At 37.5% G+C, this 21,439-nt stretch overlaps 1 protein-coding gene across 1 annotated transcript; it reads right to left on the bottom strand.

Moving 5' to 3' along the window:
• Positions 1–7,529: 7,529 nt before the first annotated feature.
• On the bottom strand, positions 7,530–18,663 carry LOC145777191 (kelch-like protein 5). Its single transcript, XM_082588512.1, has 11 exons — positions 18,552–18,663; positions 17,566–17,730; positions 15,926–16,122; positions 15,547–15,603; positions 15,037–15,192; positions 14,507–14,684; positions 11,111–11,335; positions 10,673–10,835; positions 8,988–9,200; positions 8,512–8,624; positions 7,530–8,242 (listed from the first exon to the last, which is right to left on the bottom strand). Exons 1-11 carry the CDS (start codon positions 18,646–18,648, stop codon positions 8,121–8,123), a joined length of 1,686 nt encoding a protein of 561 aa, XP_082444638.1. The 5' UTR covers positions 18,649–18,663; the 3' UTR covers positions 7,530–8,120.
• Positions 18,664–21,439: the final 2,776 nt, after the last annotated feature.

Below are 21,439 nucleotides of genomic sequence, written 5' to 3'. Positions count from 1 at the left end.
GGACCATACAAAACTAGTCGTATATGTTCACTTCACTGGAGATGATTTTGTTAACACCACCAACCCGATTTGGATCTTCTCAGCAATGAGTGGCGTGCTGGGAACTGTAGGTTTTGCGTTTGCCACAAGTGAATGTGTATGTTGCCATGAAGTGCCATAGACGAAAGAACTTTTGAAGAAAGACTCATCTAGCTGTGTTACCAATTTGACCGATTTTGAGGCACACTTACATCCCGCAGTTCTGAGGACTTTTTTTTATGAGGAGCCGGAAGAACTCGAGAAAAAAAAATAAACCGAAAGGAGAAAACGGAGACCTATCAAAAGAGTAAGGATGCTACATTAGGCTAAAAATACCCTAAACGCTAAAGAATGCACACTAAACGAAGTGATTTTATTTCCTTGCAGGTAGTATCGGTAATTAGTCGCTTACAAGCATGTATTGGAGTGGATACTACAAGGTGGTGCTCTCGGAAGCAACAATCGGATTGTGCTGCCGTCATGCATTGTTTGGCGAATCCGAAACAATTTTCAAGTCCAGATGGCCGTTACACCGGATTTCAATGGCCAACTGAAGGCACATTATGAGGGAGAGAGAGAGCATTTTTATTTATTTATAAATAGTGATGAATGATGATGAATTAAATATGAATGATGATTCGTACGATTTCTTCATTTTTCACTTCAAGTATATTTTAGGTTTTGTAGGAACGTATCCAGTACAGTTTTATTAAACTGCAAAAAACAATAAATCTTTGAAAAAAGCAACCGCTTGTACCAACTCCGACCAAACTGTGATCCACCAATTGCATTTAGAATGCATTTGTTTCATCCGTCGCTAACAACGCCCACCCACGATGACGTAATACCACCAAAGTCGTCCCAGAGCAGTGAAATATGGAGTTTCGCCTGTGGTGGCGCTGCGGAACTGTCGTTTTGTATAAATTTTGCCCTAACTAGTCGAGCTTCGAGGTTAAGATTAAAAAGTTCGCTAAGCATAATTTTGCGCTAGAAAATGCTTAGAAAATTTACTATACTTGGGTCCAACCTGTCAGGGGCACTTTAACTTTTAAAGTGAGCTCTAAAAAAATTCACTTCATGGCAGCTTTTCATATTTTAAGTTGACAAAACAAAGAGCACAACTTCATATCACGTCTGAACTACGGTTTATGACGATTTTTGAAGCCTTCAACTACCAAACTGACCAGTTCGCCTTTCGATGAGGATTCCTTTTAAGAAAAATGTTCCGATTAATGCTACCCCTTACGGCACACTCTGCCGTGACACATCGTTTGTGGAACACAAGCACAAGTTACACAAGATGTTTGGTGGAGTTCATGTTTGGCTTCAAATATATTGAAGACAGATACAAAAAGAGCACAGATAGACATTAGATTAAAAGTAATACTGTACAAAATTGACCTAACAACAGCAATAATAAAACGGAGCGTGAATGTGACCGCACAACAATGGCTCCCAAGCAATCAATAAGCACGAATGATGTCGGCAAGAAAATCGACGAAATTGCAGAAACACCTATTGGAAACACCAACATCATCGGCAAACAATACGGTTTATTTTGAATAAACATTGTTTCACATGTAAGCAAAGAATGTTACTGTATTGTTACTGTCATGTTACTGTATTGACATACGTAGAGTAACTGTTTCTAGCAAAAAAACAATTTCTGTATACCACGACAGTTTGCTGAGTTGTTCTAATTGCCGACTGGTCACATTCTGTGATGCTTTGCAATTGCAAAGCATTACCATCGGTCATCAAAATCAATCCAATGAATTTCATTCGTTTCAAATGCAAATGTCATATCATTGCGCAAGCCAATGCAATCTCTATAACGTTTCCACGTATCTGTCCTGCACTGATGGTGCTATCAAAACAGCAGAAGAAATTACATTCAGCACAACCTTCGAATCAAAGTATTGATAAAAAAATAACGTAGGGGAGACCGGGGAGAAATTTGGGACAAGGGACGGTTGTTACAACCTTTATAAAAACCAAAATAAACTGAGTTAAACCGCTTGATTTAAGTCAAAATGTTCATTGCGTCATATCGCACAATCTGAGAAAAAACAGGAAGGTGTGCTCTTCAAAAAGTTGTGAGGTTGAGAAAATTGTTTTGAAGTGTTATTTGAAAAAGTTAAGACCTTCTTTAAAAGTGTATTCTTCAGCTTCATGAGGAGCTATTTTAAACTTTATAGTTGTTTTCAGCATAGTTAGTGATGCTAGTTTTTGTATCAAACAACTTTTCAAATGAAACTACTGTTGATTAACTGTTAGAGATGCAACTATTACCAACACCTCTCTGGGGTGAAATGTTACTGGGTGTAACAAATCACCCCGATCATACTTCATCAAGTGAAATGTAAAACCGTTTACTTTTTCAGTGTTGTTTAGTTAATCTCCACACATTTAGTTACAAAAAATGCCTAGAAGTTATGAAAGGAAGACCAATCAAGGTATTATGCCTCTTTCAACGTACAAGGATGCAGCAAAGAGAGTAATGGATCATGGGGAATCTCTTCGAAAAGTAGCTTCTGATTTCATGTAAGTACAATTTGGTAAAACATTTTGTTATATACTGTAGTCACAAAGAAGGCTAATTGTTTTAAGATGGCCTGGACCTACCTATGGCAAAGGTCATTATTTGAAATCATCTTTATGGTGGCAGGAAATTTTAATTTAATCATGTTAGAATATAATCTGCTTTTTAAAAAAACTGACAGAATTTGTAGTGCCTTTCTGGTTGAGACTGCGCTGTGTTTTTCAGATAAACTTCATGACACTTCAAAGATTCTGCAAAAAAGTGGGCGAAGGTGACAAACTGGAAGTTGGCTATAAATCAACTGGTTTACTTTTTACATTGCAACAAGAGAAGCTGCTTGGAGATTATATTTTACCAGCATCAAAAATATATTTTGGGTTGTCGCCACATTCTATTCGGAAACTAGCTTATGAATTTGCTGTTGCAAACAACATCAAACACCCAACTTCATGGGAAACAAACAAGACTGCTGGTCCTGACTGGTTTAATGGGTTTTTGCAAAGAAATAAAAATCTTTCCATTAGAAAACCAGAGGCCACCAGCCTTTCCAAAGCTACAAATTTCAATCGCATCAACGTTTTTCTATTTGATAACTTGGAAGAAGTTTTGGATATACACAAGTTTCTAGCTTTTGATGTGTAGTCTACAATATTGATGAAACAGGTGTCACTACAGTGCAGCGTCCAGATTGTATTGTCGCAAAAAAGGGCACAAAGCAAGTAGGGGCCATTACATCTGGTGAAAGAGGAAAACTGGAAACTGTCGCACTTAGTCCAGAGGCAACCTGATTCCACCTTTTCTCGAGTTCGATTTCATGACCACTTTCTGGCTCATGCTCCTGTAGACAGCAGGTACTGCCAATCTCAGTAGCTGGATGCAGTCTGAGGATTTTTTGATGTTCATGAAGCATTTTGTTGGTATCACAAAGTGTTATCCAAGTTCCCCAGTTCTGATTATTTTAGATCAGCGTGGTCCAACTACAGGCCCGCGGGCCGCGGATAAAAATTTTGCGGCCCGCGAGCTTTCACAGTATTGATTTAATTTGTATTTATGTTACAGAAAATAATTTCAATTAGAACAAGTATAGCATTTGGATAAAGTGTCAAAAATTTAATTCAAAGTTATAGACAGCAGGGCCTATACTGTTTCAACCTATCAGGTCTCGTCAGTACAACAGGGCTTCTTAAAAGCTGATATGTACCTAGTGTTCCGGACGTTTTTGTTTCCTTTAAATATTCCACAGTTTTCATGTTATGTATCTTTTAAATTGGATACTGGCTATTGCGTTATTTATTTATTATGTTGTGAAAGATATTAAGAATTTATCTTGTGAATTTGAGAATAGATTTAAAGATTTTGACAGATTAAAACCTAATCTCCATTTGTATAACAATCCTATGGATGTCAATGTGGAAACACAGCTACCAGAACTTCAGCTCGAACTCCGCGAGCTTCAGTGCAACCAATTCTTACTGTCAAGGAAAAGTGAAACCTCAGAGTGCTTCTGGAAATTAGTCAGCAAGGATAGATTTCCCAAACTGAAAAATTTTGCATTAAAAATGGACTCAATGTTTGGAAGCACATACAGTACATGTGTGAGAGTACATTTTCTAGAATGAAGCAAGTCAAGTCTAGAAACAGAAATCGAATGATAGACGAAACAATGGAAGATAGTCTCCGACTTGCTACCACTAACATTGAAATTGATGTAGAAACGATAGTATCAGAGAAACCTCGACCACAGGCATCTCTCAGATAGAGATTTACAATAAATTTCTATTTGCTATTGTTTAACAATTTCGATAGCGCACTCACTATCATTTTATTGGAAATGGCCCGCAAGTTGTCACGTTTTTGTAAAGTGGCCCGCAAGTCAAAAGTAGTTGGACCACGCTGTTTTAGATAACCACCTACCTCATCTTACGACTGATTTGATCAATTACTGTCGAGAAAACGGTGTTGTGCTTCTAACTTTACCACCACATTGTTCGCATAAAATGCAACCTCTCAATAGAATCGTTTTTGGACCATTCAAAAAATATGTTAATTCAGCATCCGATGACTGGATGAAGAATCATAAAGGTTAACACATGACCCACTATGACATACCGCATATTGTGAAATTAGCACTACCTTCTGCTGCTACACCTGCCAATATTCATAAAGGTTTTTCAGTGTGTGGCATTTCCCATTTAACAGCAACATCTTTACCGATGATGATTACATGGCAAGCTATGTCAGTGTCACAGACCGAGATTGTTTGCAAAATGAACAACCGCCAACTTCCACTGCTGGCACCTCATCACCTTCTGTACCGATTCCAGCAGATAATTCACCAATTTCTGCAGATGTCCTCCTCTATTTGCCAACTTTATCTACCGAATTGTTGGTGGAAGAAGAAAGGTTGCCTGAAGGAGTTGCTAGGTCTTCTCGAATGACACTTCCCTTCCCCAAAGCTCAACCCCGCATACAAAAACAAAGCTCTAGCAAGCGTCGATCAGCTGTGGTTACATGTACCCCTGAAAAGAAAAAGCTTGAGGAGGCACAAGCTGGATCTAAAATAAAAACAGTTAGCAAAAGAAAGGCCAGAAAGAACATTTTGAAGCCAAAAAGTATCTCTGCAAACCAAGAATGGTTTTGCATAGTATGCAGTGACAAGTATTCAAATTTTCTTTCAAGAGAAGTTTGAGTACAATGTGGCACCTGTAAAGGATGGGCGCATGAAGCCTGCAGGCGCTGAGACCAAATACACCTGTGACAACTGCAAGGATTAACACTTAACAGTGATGTTAAATCACTAGTTTATGTGTTTGTTGTGCTGTGCTAATTTTGCTAGTGAGTTCTGTATTTACTACTTGGTTGTTCTTTCCAATATTACATCACAAATTCACCTATGTACTTGCAATCATATTGATATGTGATTTGGACTTAATTTGAATGCAACGAAAACCTTCTGTCAAAGGAAATAACTCTAGTATGCACAATCAAAAATACAGAATACAACGGTCTCACAAGTAAATAGTTTCAACTTTCTGGGTTCTATAGTCACTTCGAATGGTCGATGCTGGAGCGATATAAAATCAAGAATTGCAAAATCCAAACAAGCTTTCATCAAAACGGCCAAAATACTGAACACTAGAACAAGAACTTTACATGTGTACATTTGGGCAATTCTGCTATATGGCTGTGAATCCTGGACTGTATGCCAGCGGATAGAAAAGAATATCAACAGTGCTGAAATTTGGTTCATTCGAAGAATGATCAATGGGAATTAACTGGATGGATAAGATCACTAACGAAGAAGTGTGGAGACGATCTGGGTGCACCCCTGGCGTCCTCATCGCAACTATCAAAAAAGGCAAATGACATTTATCGGGCATGTCTACCGCAAACGCGGAATTGAACACTCAGCAATGATGAGGCGACTTCCTGGTCAAAGGCACCGGGGGCATCCACGTTTGGAAATTTTTAAAAATGTTTTAACATGGACAAACCAAAATTTTGAAAACATAGTAAGAACTATGGACAATCGATCGTTGTGGAGACTCACGGTAACCGACGCCTTATTCAGGCATGGCCGATGATGATGTGAATTAGAGGAAAAAACAATTGATTTCACCATGAACGGGATAGTTATTCTGATGTAACATTTCACCCTGGCAGTGTAACAAATCACCCCTACACTGGGGTGACATGTTACAACAGAAATGCAGTCATAAAATAAAAAAATATGATATTGTAAGTATGCGGTAAAATTGATTTGAAGATAGCATTATTATACCAAGACCTTAGCCCTTTTATCACGAAAAAATGAGCAACTTAGCTGCAGTAGATAAAAAGTTATACTGGTTTTGTTAAAAATTGTAACTCTCCACGGTCTCCCTTATAAACATATCTCAACATTACAAAAGTTTATATTCGATGAGAAAAGATGAGAAAATTAGAAGTATAGCATAAGTAAATTTACAAGTTTTGGACAAATAGTATGTCATTCACTTTTTTAAACTGGGGTGTCCTGACTCCCTATTAAGGCCAGCGTGGGCACATTTTTATCGCCAATGAATATTGAATAAGTCAAAAATTGCACGAACTGTCAATTGAATATTTATGATGTGAATCGCCATTCGCCAAACATACAAGTGGGCTTTGCACCTTTAAACGAGTCAACTATATCACACCGCATTTCATCTGGGAACAGTGTAGATACGTGTCTCGTTTTATTTTTTGATTTTTTTTCCTGTTAAAAGTTACATTATCATATTAGACCAGCCTTCTTACTTTCTTTTCGGGTTAAACACAGCAATAGCCTACCAACTGAAAACGGTGTAACACGTTGCGGTTTTCTTTTTATTTGTTATTTATGTACAGTCTGCGAATAAATATCTGCTGACCTCACTCCATGAAAGGTAAATTTTGTTATGCCCTTTCACGAGTGCTTCTTTAATTACGACGCGTTCGTCTGACGATGGCCTTCAGTAAAAAAGTTTTGGACACCCCTGCTTTAAAATATAAAACTTAAAATTTTAACCACTTGAGATTTCTATAAATGTTGAATTTATGATAAAATACGTGAATTATGCACGTAACGCTAGACAACACTACCACTTGATATAGAATAATATAACTGTATAACTAAACCAAATATAGATAGTAATAACTAAAACTATATTTGATTTAATTCGCTCTGATTTGCTTTTTTGCTTAGCATTGAGCACTCTTTGTAGTATTAATAATTTTCATTGTTTTAACTGTATAAGTATATTATACACAGTAATATCAAGTGGAAGTGTTGTCTTATACAGTGATAAAAAAATCATTGACAAGACACACTGAAAACGATTGAAAGTACAAGCTATCTATTATATCCAAGCTATATTAACATTTTCAGAACACTCATTTCCACAAAGGTTCGAGAAGGACAGCTGGAAAGAAAAGTATTGAGGAATAAGAAACCGTTGTCAATACCGTTGATGCCAGGAATGCGCTTTTGACTGCAATAGAAATGATGCTTTCCGCAAAGGCTCGACCACTGCAAGAGCGCATCCATGGTGCCCAAAGTGGATAGAAAGAAAAAAATCACTACGAATATCCCGAGTGCTTGATACAAAGAACAAATCGTAAACATAGTAACACTAAGAAGATGACCATCGGTTAAACACAAATCGTTGAATCTATCAAACAATAACCTTTCGTTGGACTATATTCATCGCAATGTGACTTTTCATTCAAAAATCGGATCACAATGATGCTTCAGCTTGTTCGACAAGCATTAAAACCGTAAAGGGACTGTTCAAACTTTCGATAGAAAAATAACCTTTAAAAACTGCAGGATATAATAACGTGGTTAAAACATTGCATAAACAATCAACCGCACCTCACGTTTGTCTCCAATTCAACGCACGCAAGTCACTTGTAACAAAAAATTGGTCAACTGGAAGAGTCTAATTTATAAAGCGTGAGGTGAGTGCTGAAAACAATGCTCGTTAGCTAAGAATGCCGTCAACGTTTTCTGCTATTCGGTGGGCGTGTAGACTGCTCGGCTGTCTGTCGCTATTCCACATCACAGAAAGTTGTCGATGCGGACGACAACTGTACCTGCCCTTCCTGTATTGAGCGGTGCCACATCTGTCCATTGATTAGTTTCAGGATCATACGATTCGCAGGTTGACAAATACGATTGGCCTGGAACAAACCGGATTTAACCAGATTAGTTTCTACATAAGGTTCTAGACTTCAAATTACAACGCACTGTCTGCAGGTATGAACCACAGTACTAGATTTGGTATCTGGATCATCCAACTGGTCGACCCTGATTTTTCGGGATGAAGACCAGGCTTCTTTGAAGCAAAATGAAGGATGATGATCATTTGACAAAATAGAACAGCAATTAGAAAAAAAACAAAAACAGTCCTACTTGGAACAACCAAAACCTGGCGCAACAAACAACTCACCATCGTAGCCCCCGCACGCATAAAGCCTTCCTCCCAAGACACATATGCCAACTGCATCACGTGGTACGCTCATTGAGGTTACTATGGTCCACTGGTCGGTTTTCGGGTCAAATCTGTAACGAAAGAACAGAAGCTTTTGTCGTTGATTCTATCTTTTGTTGGACTGTACGATTTCTTGGGCATATCTCATCCACTGATGAAGCACTTGTACCGAATTAATCAAGCCAAGTGGTAATTTTAATAACAAAAACATTTGACAAAAAAACTTTGCATTTTACTGTAATATACCAATGCTGACGTGTTCACTTCAAACAGACGGAAGAAAGATATTTTTGATAGGATTTGCACAGCCTACAATTCTAGTCGCTGTTTGTTTCATGTCCCAACACAACACGAGGGTGTTTCCAAACGGAGTACTGTATTTCTTTGCAGAACATCGATAGAAAAAGCTTCAAATACAAAGAAATCATTCCAACCTTTCTACACTTTCCGACAACTTGGACATTTGGTTGCTCGCCGGTGCATCGTGACCTCCGATCGCATAAAGGTGGGCACCGCAAACCCCCACTCCAACGCCCCCTCTGCGCTTAGACATTGGGGCACAGTTGCTCCATTTATTGGTGTGTGGGTCGAAACACTCAACCGAGCGAAGACAAGAACTTCCATCTCTGCCGCCAACCGCATATAACCTGAAGTTCGTATAAATGGTCAGATTTAACCAAGCTCATAGCTATTTCGTATTTCTATTGCTTAGATCACAACTTGTGAATAACGCAATTTTGCCTTCTTTTTACTAGGACTGTGGAGTCGAGGCAAAAATATGCAACTCCGAATCCTCGATTTATATCTGGCCGAATCCGACTTATTGTTGCCAGTTTTTTTTTTAATTTATGGATTAAAAGAGCAATCATCAGCTTTATGAAACGTAAGACATGAAAAGTGTGGTGTTGTAAAAAATGAGTATTGGTCTTATTTATCATATTGAAAGCAGATTAAAATAGCAAACAAAAATTTTATTAAGTGAATAAAAAAATAACAGTTAACCTCTCAAGTACATGTAGCTCCACACAGAGTGAAATTTACATGCCTTTTGACTCTTTTTTATTTCTTTAAAAGTATTATTGACTCAAAAAGAATGTCTAAAAAGACATTACGAAAAGTAACTACGGACAAAGGCCAGTGTTTCGATCTTCCGATCTCTTCAGCGTAGTAAAGTGAAAGTAGAAAGTTGTCTTGAAGCGTTGGTTGAGATGATGATTTGAAACTTGAGTGATTGTTGTGAGACAATGAGACTGGATTTAAGTTTTAACTTTGGACCTCAGCGAAACGTAGTGTTACAGCCTATTAGAAGGTGTGATTTTTTTAAGAGAATTTGTGCTAAGAAATGGCAGGAATTTGTTAAAAATAAAAACTAGAAAAAAAGACAAGAATTTGCAACTGAGCTAGGACAAAACAATCATCTGAGATGGATCTAAAATACAAGAAATTAGATTCTAGCGGCACATATAAGTAATAAAATTCAAAGAACGTAGTTCTTTGAATTTTATAAAACGTAGTTACTTTTCGTAATGTCTTTTTAGACATTCTTTTTGAGTCAATAATACTTTTAAAGAAATAAAAAAGAGTCAAAAGGCATGTAAATTTCACTCTGTGTGGAGCTACATGTACTTGAGAGGTTAACTGTTATTTTTTTGTTCACTTGTTGATTCATTCATATCAGTTTGTATCCTCTGGGGATCCTTCTCTTGTATCATGGGCCAATCCTATAGATGTTTGCTGGTACACCCTTCATTTTCTTTAAAAATTTTATTGTTTGTCGTGTTGTATCAAACCGGAATCGGTCTTTTTTTAACGACTCCGGACGGGCCAAAATCTATCCGACTCCACAGCAGCTCTGCATTCTACACTGATTCGACAGCTTATTTAATAGTTAAAGTGCCGCATCCCAATCGGTAGGCATGGATTCGATATCCCGTAGGGCCACACCACTTTTTAAACACGGCACTAGGTGCTGAGAGTAACGCATATTTGCAATGGATACAGCATTATATACAAAAACACACATTATTGTTACTGTATTTCTAAATTAAAAAATGTCTCATCACAACACAATGTGATAAAAATTTGGGCTTTGAAGTTAGATGACGGAAAAATATCTTACTTGTCTAAGAGTACTGCAACCCCAACAGTGCTTCTTGACACTGACATAGGAGCGACATAGTTCCAGGACCGCGCCTGTGGGTCCCACCGCTCAACAGTGTTGAGATAGCTCCATCCATCATGTCCTCCCACAGCATACATAGGTCCATTAAGCACGGCAACACCTTCAGAAAAAGCGTTAAAACAAGATATTAGATGCAAAGACACTTTGTCACTGATAAGTAACAATTTTAGAATGCTGCTTTTGCGCTAAGTAGTGCGGAATGCAGACTGAGATTACTATGAAAACGTTTCTTTGTACCATTTCGTAACTGCTGAAACTCAAACAGTCTGTTTCCACGGCTAAAGAATCAATATTTGATAGAATTAAATCAATATTGAACTTCTCACTTTGCTTGAGGCTAAACGATGTATGAATTACATTACTATGGCCACTCACCTAATCCATGCCTATGAGTGGCAACCGGAGGCATAGCGCTCCAGGTTTTGGTTTTTGAATTGAAGCACTCGACGGAATTCAAAGTCTTCAAACCGTCCCTTCCACCGACAACGAACAATCTGTCATCGAGGACAGCGACCCCGAACTGCAGACGTCGCCCGGTCATGTGTGTGAAGACAGTCCAGCGGTCCAGCCGCCGCTCGTAGCGCTCAATGCTTATCGCACCTGATCACGTGATATAAGCATGTTGACTTGCGAACAAATAAGGTTTGTCACAATGCATACAAACAGTGACGCAAATGCGTTGTCGCGACTATAAAAGTTACGTTTCAACACAAAAGACCTGAATATATTTACCACAGCTGATATGAGACAAAAAACTTATTATTTTCAAGCGTTTTTGATAACTACCAGTACTTCAAAGTGACATATGAGATACCCCAAACGCAGAGGTGAGTTGCACAAGAATTCAAGTTCTCCAAAGCTGTGCTGAACTTGAAATACGGTAAAGCATTCACACACTCGTCTGTATATACCCAATACCACAAATCGTGTTTAGCTTAAGGATGCCAAACGATAAGAACAACAGCTTGTGTGATGAGACAGTATGCAACATGTTTGTTTGAGAATTGTTGCCGCGGTTACAAATCAACAACTGATTGTACCACGTGACCAGTGACGTAAAATTGAAAACAAGATGAGCAGCTTGAAACGACATGCAAAAACAAAAAGTCAATATCGGTGTTGCCAGCTACTTTTTGTTAAAAATTTAGGTTCCTTCATCTTCAAAATTTAAGTTGAAATTATCTTTTCTGACAATTCAATATGGACATGTCATATCGCATATATTGTTTGACGTATGTGTGTACTGTGTAGTGTCAAAATTTAAAACGGTTGAAAATGGCGCCATTGCATGTTAAACTAAAAGACCAATATGGATAGATAAAATATTTAATCAACTTCTCCTCGTCTTGTTTATAGGTTGCTTTGACATACCAAGAACAAAGACCCCACTGCCTAAACGAAATCGCCTTTCAGTTTCATTGACTCAAAATATTATTTTGAATTGATGAGTCATCGCATTTTAAATTTCGCCAATCCCAAACATAAAAACAAGTTACCAATAACAGAAAGGGCGGATAAAATAATGGTGAAATAATAAATTTTAACGACCTTATGGCATTCTAAAAAATCTGTTACTTAGAAGTCGTTTATAACATTGATAATGTACCAACCAACAAAATAAGTTCTTTTTCATTGAATCAACATTTAGACTTATTAAAAAGGACAGATTCTGCTAGCTGGAGTGTGTAAGGGTTCAGTAAACGTTATCATGTCACCGCTATCAATATGCGTACCGGTAATGTATTTATAGTTTCTTTTATATACTGTATAGTGCAACGGTGTTCAACCTGCGGCCGTACGGCCGCCTGCGGCCGTCGATGAATAATTATGCGGCCGTTAAGACGTAATTTAATAAGCATGTGTTGGCGGCCGTGTCCTGTAAGTTGTTGAAAGAAAAAAATATTTCATTAAAAAAATGAAATGTATTTTAAATATTATACAGGGATATCTAGAACCACTGGATACCCTTGTAATTATATATAATATTTCAAATTTTAGAGCTTGAAAAAATTTTCATCATAAGTTTTTGTAGGCTAGGCTATATTGTTAAAATCGTTTTGAGGCAAAACTTTTTCCTCAACCCAATTTCATTGTAACGGTAGACTACATTGCATTAAAAAGAAAAAGAACAGTAGGTTAGTTAACAAAAGGGTATTCAATTCCAAATGTGAGTTAGATTATTTCATGATCGAGACGGCAGTGCATACTGCATAGGCTACTATGATGTGTCTAATATGCAGCCAAGTAGTTAAAACTTTTAAAAGAAATAATGCAAAGCAGCATTTTTGTCGTCATATGTCACACAATTACGCAAAATTAGAAGGCGAGTCGAGGAAAATCTGTGTTGAAATTTGAAGAAAAGTGTGCGACGGGAGACATCTTGCATGTCCACTTTCATTCAATTGAACAATAATCGCTGCGAAGCTTCTTATGGAGTCGCATATCATCTTGGTGTACCGTAGCGGGAAAGCCTTATTCGGATAGATAACTCGTTAAGCGATGTCTCATAGACGTTGTTAAGTGCATTCATCCTGGTCAGGAAACTGACCTTGTTTTCAAGAGAAAACTCCTGTTCTTTTCGGAAGCACTTACGTGTGCGAGTGTGATTTTTCACAAATGAAGTACCTGAAACATGAGTACCGAACGCAATTGTTGGACGGAAACCTGGAGTCTCAACAAAGACTGATGGTATCTCGCGAGGTTCCCAACTTTGCAAGTTTATCTGCTCTTATGCAAAATCAAGGCAGTCACTAGTTGCAATGTCACAGACGGAATAAATTCATTTCAAAAAGCGTTTGATATTTCATGGCACTATTAGGTATAAGTATGATAAGTTTAGTACATATTGAGTAAATTCTTCTCTTAGATAACGCAAATTTAAAAAAAAATCATTTAAATCTCACTAGCGGCCGTACTTTATAGAATTAATCTGAATGCGGCCGGCTATAGCCAAAAGGTTGTGCACCCCTGGTATAGTGTATACAAAGAAATGATGATACTAGGATACTGAGGATAGCTTCTACATTAAGTAAGCGGAGGACTAAATCCATTCTTGTGATTTTGACACAAAATTTTGTAAGAATTATATCGCACAATGCACCTATTCTCAGTCAAACCGTGCTGGAAAAGTTTTTTCTTTCGGTATTTTGTTTATTTTAAATGACAGTCGCAAGACGCTGAAACAGCAAAGAGACTACAAGGCAAACAGTTGGGACTGTTGGCTAATTGGCTTGTGATGACAGGGTGTTACACATTCCTAGAAAGCAGGCTTCTTTGCGTAATGAATGATAACAAAAAAACATGCAAACACTCACAAAAACGAGAAGCTTACTTACATGAAAACCCAGCTATGCCCAAGCGATTAAAAAAAATTATATGTAAAAAAAATGAATTGGCCAAAAATTAAGTAAAAAGCAACTAAAGCATTTAAAACAAGAGATGGCCCACAACAACGCTGGGAAAATCATTAGCAGTAATACTATTACTGAAATAATTGAATTAATCAAAAATTTTAAGTCAATACCATGCTATTGCTTCAAGTTAAATTGTGGTTCGTGTATTTCTTGAGATTTGCTTGTAATTCATCATTATCATTTGATAATCTTTTATCAACACATCATTTCACTGCTGGCAGATGGCCTTCGTAGATGTCTATCAAGTTTGTTGCTGCAGTCTTCATCGATACCACCTGACATTGCGCAGTTCTTATTCGAAATTTACCAATCTGTTAGCAAGTGCGTGACCACAATGCTGCACGACATGTTTCATCACCTTTGGAATTGTCCATCCCTCCTATAGCGTAGAGGCATCCCATGGTGGAATTTCTAGGAGGACGCAGTGACGGACGACGAGCGGGCAACATGTGATGGATCATTGCAGCTATCACTTGGTGTTCACATGATAGGTTTTCGCGAACGAATGGGTGTGATTGAACAACATCAGCAAGAAACTTGAAATCATAAATATTTCACATATTTTCAGATTACGGGAATGAGAAGATAAGGTTCTTACACTAAGCTTTTGGCACTAACGAGAGGGAGGTGGCAGTCCCTTTCTCTCGGCCGCCTTTCCGTCAGCAACACCGCTTACCCAATTCATTAAACCCTGAGTTGAAGTGAGCGGTGCTTATTAACAACCTTCTTAAGCCGAGTGTCGCCAGGTTTGCACTATTGGAAAGTCAACACCTTATTAGCTGCGCCCAAATCGCAAGGAACCCTTTATAAAATATAAAACGCGGTTTTGGAACGCATGTGATGATTTACTACGCTTTTAGAAGGTAAGCAATAAAGGTGGCATGGTACCTCTTTGGACATATGTGTGAGGCGGATATGAGAGAGGAGCTGTGGCATGGTTTCCTTGCGTTCATTTTCACGATATTTTACCCACAATAACATCGCTTCAAACATTGTGGTTTCGCAAGGTACATTCACATCATCGCTGGCCAGCAGTTTGCAGACCTGTGAAGTTTAGTAAGCGCCTTAAAATTAGAAATGTCAACACTACGACTCAATGCTCTTTAATCTTTATGTCTCATTCAACTAAATATCGAGAACCTGTAGTGTATATATGAAGTTTCTGAACAGGATGAAAATAATACGGTATTATAAAGAGACTTTACATGGTTTCCAAACATCACCAGTACTAGCAGGTAATATGAAATCACACATCTTAATCTTTGCAATTCAAACTCTTTTAATTATCGTTGCTCTTTGTCATTTTTTTCTGTCACTGTTTACTTGGATTCGATTACGTACAATCTATATTGCACATATATTTATGACACAGAAAACAGACTGAAATGAAAAACTCACTTCATCAAGTGGAAGTAGAAGAAACTCTTGATTCTTTATCACACTGGTAAAATGTTCCTAAAAATGGTACAAAAAAAGGTAACAAAGTTGAAGATACTCTTACTGTGCAACTCACACGGAAAACTATAGTCGTTATTCATGTTTCGCCAATATTATAACTCAGATAGAAAGGCTACTTCATTGAAGCATCAACACAATAACACTTGAAACTAAGCAACAACAATCCATTCATCACGTTTGCCTTTTCTAAAATGTTTTCTTTTTTTAACGTAATAAATGGTCTGTTTCTGCTTGCTTTTGCGTTTTAATGATCATACATGTAGCAGTAAAATCTAAACACTGATTGAAATTAATAAACAACAAATTGAAATTTATTCACCATTGTATGGTCATGAGCAGCTGTGAACAATTTATGACAACTCTGAATATCAGCAAATGAACGGATTCCAAGACAATTAGAAGGATGGAGCTGCTTTGTAAGAAAGTTGCACCCAGACTCCAAAACCGATTGCAACTGTAGCATATTAGATGCTGATATCATTTTTTCCACATTTTCTTCAGTGATTTCAAGATTGCCTGTTATAGAACAAATGAATTGACATATAATTAAGTTTCATCAGTCTTAGTTATGCTCTTGAAAGAGTAGAAAGGTAAGGAATGAGTTGACATTGTTGTATAGTCACACATTCAAGTTCACCACTGAAAAAACTTACACCACTTATAACTACAGTATATGCTTTCAATCATTCAGTCGATGAAATTGTAAACTGTTTGCATTCTTCTAGTTTAAATTCTACTAGCATGCAGCTCACAACATACAGTTATTTCATTTCCTATTCTCTATCAAGTCTTATATACAAGCTTATCAACTTCTAAATTTTCAAAAATAACACGTAGTCGTAGGTAACCAAAATATCTAGGCTACCATGCGAGTAAATGGCTAAATAAAATCTACAATATAGGCTATATACAATGAAGCAATAAAAACAGCAGCACTGATTGAATATCTTTAGGAGATTTTATATGAAAAAAAGTTTTATGTTTACCATTTCCTAATACACATAGTCACAAGTAGCAATTTTTGCTTGTCATGTGCATTGTGCAAGTGTCACAATGTGATGCGTCCACAAAGTGTATGACTAGTAACTTCTAGCTGTTGCTTTCACAAAATCAACTTCTTGGTGGTACTGCATTTAAGCTGTCTTTTAATTCTTCAGTCTGCTCATTAGCTCAGTGGTTAACCACCCAACTCAAAATCATGTGGCGCTGGTTCGGCTGTCGGGGTGTGCGCTTGAGCAACGCATTTTAGGACTTCTTTTCACTCAGCGGCATCTAGTGGGTGGAATAATTTTCTGGCAATAACACTTCAACAATCAGAAACTTCATTTTGTCAATCCGAGGATAAAGAATCAAAACCAACCAATAAACTTTTGGACTTGCAAGAAACTATGGCAATGCTTACAACACCACACACATACCTTTACAAACAATGAGACTCTGCGGGTCTGCTACTATTCGGAGAGTCCAATTCGGCTAGTCCGATTCGGCGAGTGCCCTATTCGGCAAGAGCCCTTTTCGGCGAGAGCCCTTTTCGGCGAGTTTCTTATTTGGCGATTTTTTGAATTTTTTTTTAAATTATCGGGTACAGTAGCCTAATTATCATTGTCGCTTTTACATCGTTTTAACATCGCTAAACGTTAAAATAAGACCCAACCCCCAACCTCTAACCCCAACCCCTAAAACGGCAATGATAATTAGGCTGCGGTACCCGATAATTAAAAAAAAATTCAAAAAATTGCCGAAAAGGGCTCTCGCCGAATAGGGCACTCGCCGAATCGGCCTAGCCGAATAGGGCACTCGCCGAATCGGCCTAGCCGAATTGGACTCGCCAAATTGGACTTGCCAAAACGGGCCATTCCGGAGACTCTGCAGTGTCAGTCATGAACTAAAAGGTAGCATTTGACGTGCTAACCTAAAAAAAATAATTGAACGTATTTTTGTACAGTTGCGGATTCTCACCTGTGTACATGTAACTGATCAAGCTTTCTAGAATGTCAGCATCAATATTGTGAATGACGATTTCTTCTTGAACTGCTTCCCTCACATCATGGGTAAACATGGCTCGAAAATACTCAGAGACTGAGGATAAAACTAAACGATGTGCCCTGATGCATTTAGTTCCAGCTAAAAACAAATATATGTGTAAAAAATGAGAACCTGAAATGAAGTGATCAATAACACATTAGCACAACCAGTACGGTAGATATACTGTAGCATATTCTTCAAATATCAAGTCCGGTATAAATTTATAGACTAGCTGTAAATTTAACTTTAACCCTTTTTATTGTGTGAACCTTCTTTGCCATTCCAGGGGTCGAGGAGCTCTGCCACTCTTGGGCAGTAGAGGTAACTTGGTTTAGATGTTTGGGCAGGTGTCGAGCAGCCACTGAATAGATTCGTCATCCAGTTCAGGCACACCATTTGACACATGGCAAATGGCCCAGTTGCAGATGGTGTGGTCTGCGGTTTGTTCCTCCTTGCCACACTCACAGATTGCGGTTTGAGCCATTCTCCATGTGTGCGTATTAAAGCAGAATATGTCGACACCAGTGCATTGGCGGTTGAGTTGCAGCCAGACCTTCTTTGGCAAAAGCATTCCGGTTGGATGAGGGCTGGTGTCGGAGATAAAACTTTGGAGTCTTGAGCAGTTCTTTTTCCACTAGCTTGAGCATTTCTTTTTCCAGCTCCATTGGTGGTATTTTCTCATGCAATGTTTAATTACTTTTTCTTTCATAGGCTTGAAAAGGACTAAATGTATAGTTGAAAACGGTCGCTTTATTTTATTTTTGTGTTACAATGTTAAATTTTGTTTATTGTTGCTGAGCTATGTTTGGTTGTTTATGGTTGAAAAAAAGAACCTCTTTAACCAGTTATAGTTAGAAACTAGTCCATTATGTTATACAAATTTCGTTTAAACATAAATTCCAGCTTATAGTTTTACCTACCAACAAGCTTAACATCACACAATTGTTGATGCACTAAATGTTCTTGCATCTTTTTCATTGTAGTTGAAGCATGGCCACTGTTTCCGTTGAAATCCATTAAAGAAACACTAAACTAGGGCTACCATTATGATAAAGTTCATTGACAACAATGCAAGCCTCTTCTGCATAACAGAAAAAACTTCATTATAATTTTTTGACAATATATAATATATATAGCTTAGACTACTGTGTTTATTTGAATATAAGTCACACCCTAACTGAGGCCTGTTAAAATGGCGTAAACATTTGGAAATTATTCTTGTATAAGTCGCACACCAACCTTGTGCGCGTGAACATTTGGTACAAAGTTCAATAGTCTCAAAAAACATATGAAGTGTTTATGAACCCATTCCTTAGAAAATGCAATCATGATTGAAACACACATCAGTTGTCATAACCCAAAAATAAAATATCGCTGTATTTAGCATATATATATATTTTTTTTCTATATTACAATTGACATCGCTTTGCAATGCCATATTATATCACAATGGTCATTACTCTTGTTAAATGCAACTCTATTGTGTAGTTTGCTGTGAAATTTATTAAACAGTGCGGTGGGATTCTGGGATCTGATTTGTGTTTTGTTTGACTTTTGGGAGCTGATGTACAAGTCTCTGCCCTTGTAAAAAATACTATGACATCATAGACAGAAATCGATCAAACATATAAGGTAAAACTAATTTACATTTGCCTTACCGGTACTGTTCACCAGGGTTGTTGGTATTCTACCCGACCCAAAAAAACCCGGGTGGGTTTTTTTAATAAAACCCACTTAAAAAAAAACCAAAAAAACCATAAAAAAAACCCAGAGCATCATATTTGTCCAGTTTTTATTGGAAAATTAAAAAAATTTACAAAAACACAACAAGGCACTTACAACAAACTTTAAATTAGGACTTAAGGATGTGATTGTGAAGTAATTTCCAAGAATAAACTGAAAGCTTAGTGGATATTGCACAGTACACAAAAATCAAGTAGCCTAATGTCACTTTGTGTATAGGTAAAGGTGAGTCCCATACTTGAATCCAAGCATCGGGGGATGAGAAGATAAGGTTCTCATTATACTAAGCCATCGGCACTAACGAGAGTAGGGTGGCCGGTTCCTTTCTCTCGGCCGCCTTTACTTCAGCAATTACGCCCACCCAATTTATTATACCCTGGGTAGAGGTGAGCGGTGTTTGTCAACAACCAGCATAAGCCGGGAGTCGAACCAGGATTGCGTGATTGGAAAGCGAGCGCCTTACACGCTGCGCCATCCCACCGTGTATACTACACTAAAACTCATTTATGCAAGAAGGCCTTATAGTTAAATTGGTGAAAGTACTACTCTACTGTAGTCTGTATATATGATGTGAAATGCAATTTAGGAGGCTATTTACCAATTACAGATTCTGGATTCTAACGCATGGCTGTTTCAGAGCATTTGCCTAATTGGCCACGCAATTGCTCATCCATTACTATATATAATATATATATAAATGATAAAAAATATTTAAACATGATGGCATAAATGCTCCTTGCCTTCAAATCTAAACAAATGATGCAATAATGTGATTTCTACCACGGTAGCATCAACTTGGTATAGAAATCAGTGGATGATGCAACATCCAACTTGATCTTGAAACTAATGGATGATGCAACATTCAAGCAACAACAGCCCTAGTGCATTATTTTATTGAGTTATGCAAGCATGTACTGTGAGTGAAAGGCACTTCACTCGTAAAAAGTAGTTTTGAGGTGAAATGAGCATGAATCTACTTTTTTTGCATCTTTTTTAAAAAAACCCAATAAAACCCGGGTTTTTTTAAAAAAACCCGGGTTTTTCTCAACCCTGCTGTTCACACACTTTAACTCACGTGTTTTGATCGATTCCTGTCTATGACATCATGGCATTTTTACCAGGAGGGAGACTTACACCAGCTCCCAAAAATCAAACAAAACACACATCAGATCCCAGAATCCTACCGCACTGCAAGATGAATTTCACAAAAAAACTACACAATAGAGTTGCATTTAACAAGAGTAACAAACAACCAGATATGTTTGATATTGCTTTTTGAATGCATTTAATTACTAAAGGACCATACAGTGGTACCGCATGCCAGGGGTCCCAAGTACTGTAGCATTTTTTGCCCAGAATTATTGTTAAATCTACATAAGAAGTATTGGAATTTTATTTTGTGGCGAGTATTATGATAATGAATTATTTAAACCATTAAAATTAGCACTGAAGCAATCAAGTAAAAGTCCACTTTTCTATTTGTGTTGAATTGATTCCGCATACGGTACTTTACAAAAAACATTTTCTGCTTCTCTTGCCGACTCTTGGTTAATGGTAGAGAGCACAACAAATTTAACAACCAACAATCTAAAAATATTACAAACAATGCTCTTACCTGAGTTTGGCACTGGCATGACAAGCTATGAATGAATTAAAGTCTGGTTCACTAAAGACTAAACTACCGGTAATTCAGTAAAGTAACAAAACCCTTTCCATTGGGCTATATCGGAGCTACAGCTACCGCAAAATGACTTGAGACCTACCTTATTTTTAAAGAAAAACACAGGTTTATTTGTAATAACGCTTTTATTAAAAATAGTCACTTTTGTTAATATTTTGTCATATTGCCCTTGTTTTTGATAACCATTTGCAAGCGTTTGGGCATAGAGTCGCTTAAATTTCTAAAATAATCCGGTGTCATTTCCAGACACCACACTTTTTTCAGCTCTTCTTTAAGAGTATCCAGGTTAGGAGTTTTTTTTTTCGGCCATTGTTCTCTTCATTTTGTGCCAGCAATTTTTGATGGGATTTAAATCCGGGCAGTTGCCAGGCCATTCAAGAACAT

The sequence above is a fragment of the Aplidium turbinatum genome, chromosome 9, assembly GCF_918807975.1.
Source record: "Aplidium turbinatum chromosome 9, kaAplTurb1.1, whole genome shotgun sequence".
NCBI classification, from domain to species: Eukaryota; Metazoa; Chordata; class Ascidiacea; order Aplousobranchia; family Polyclinidae; genus Aplidium; species Aplidium turbinatum.
This window is presented reverse-complemented; position numbering and strand designations above follow the sequence as displayed.

What these genes read in the sequence shown, in the direction of transcription:
- LOC145777191 (XM_082588512.1), bottom strand. Translation starts at nt 18,648, where the DNA reads ATGGATTTCAACGGAAACAGTGGCCATGCTTCAACTACAATGAAAAAG. An exon ending in GTTGCAGTACTCTTAGACAA is followed by an intron (nt 9,201 to 10,672) that starts GTAAGATATTTT and finishes TACGAACTTCAG; the next exon opens with GTTATATGCGGTTGGCGGCA. An exon ending in TTGTCGGAAAGTGTAGAAAG is followed by an intron (nt 8,625 to 8,987) that starts GTTGGAATGATT and finishes CTTTCGTTACAG; the next exon opens with ATTTGACCCGAAAACCGACC.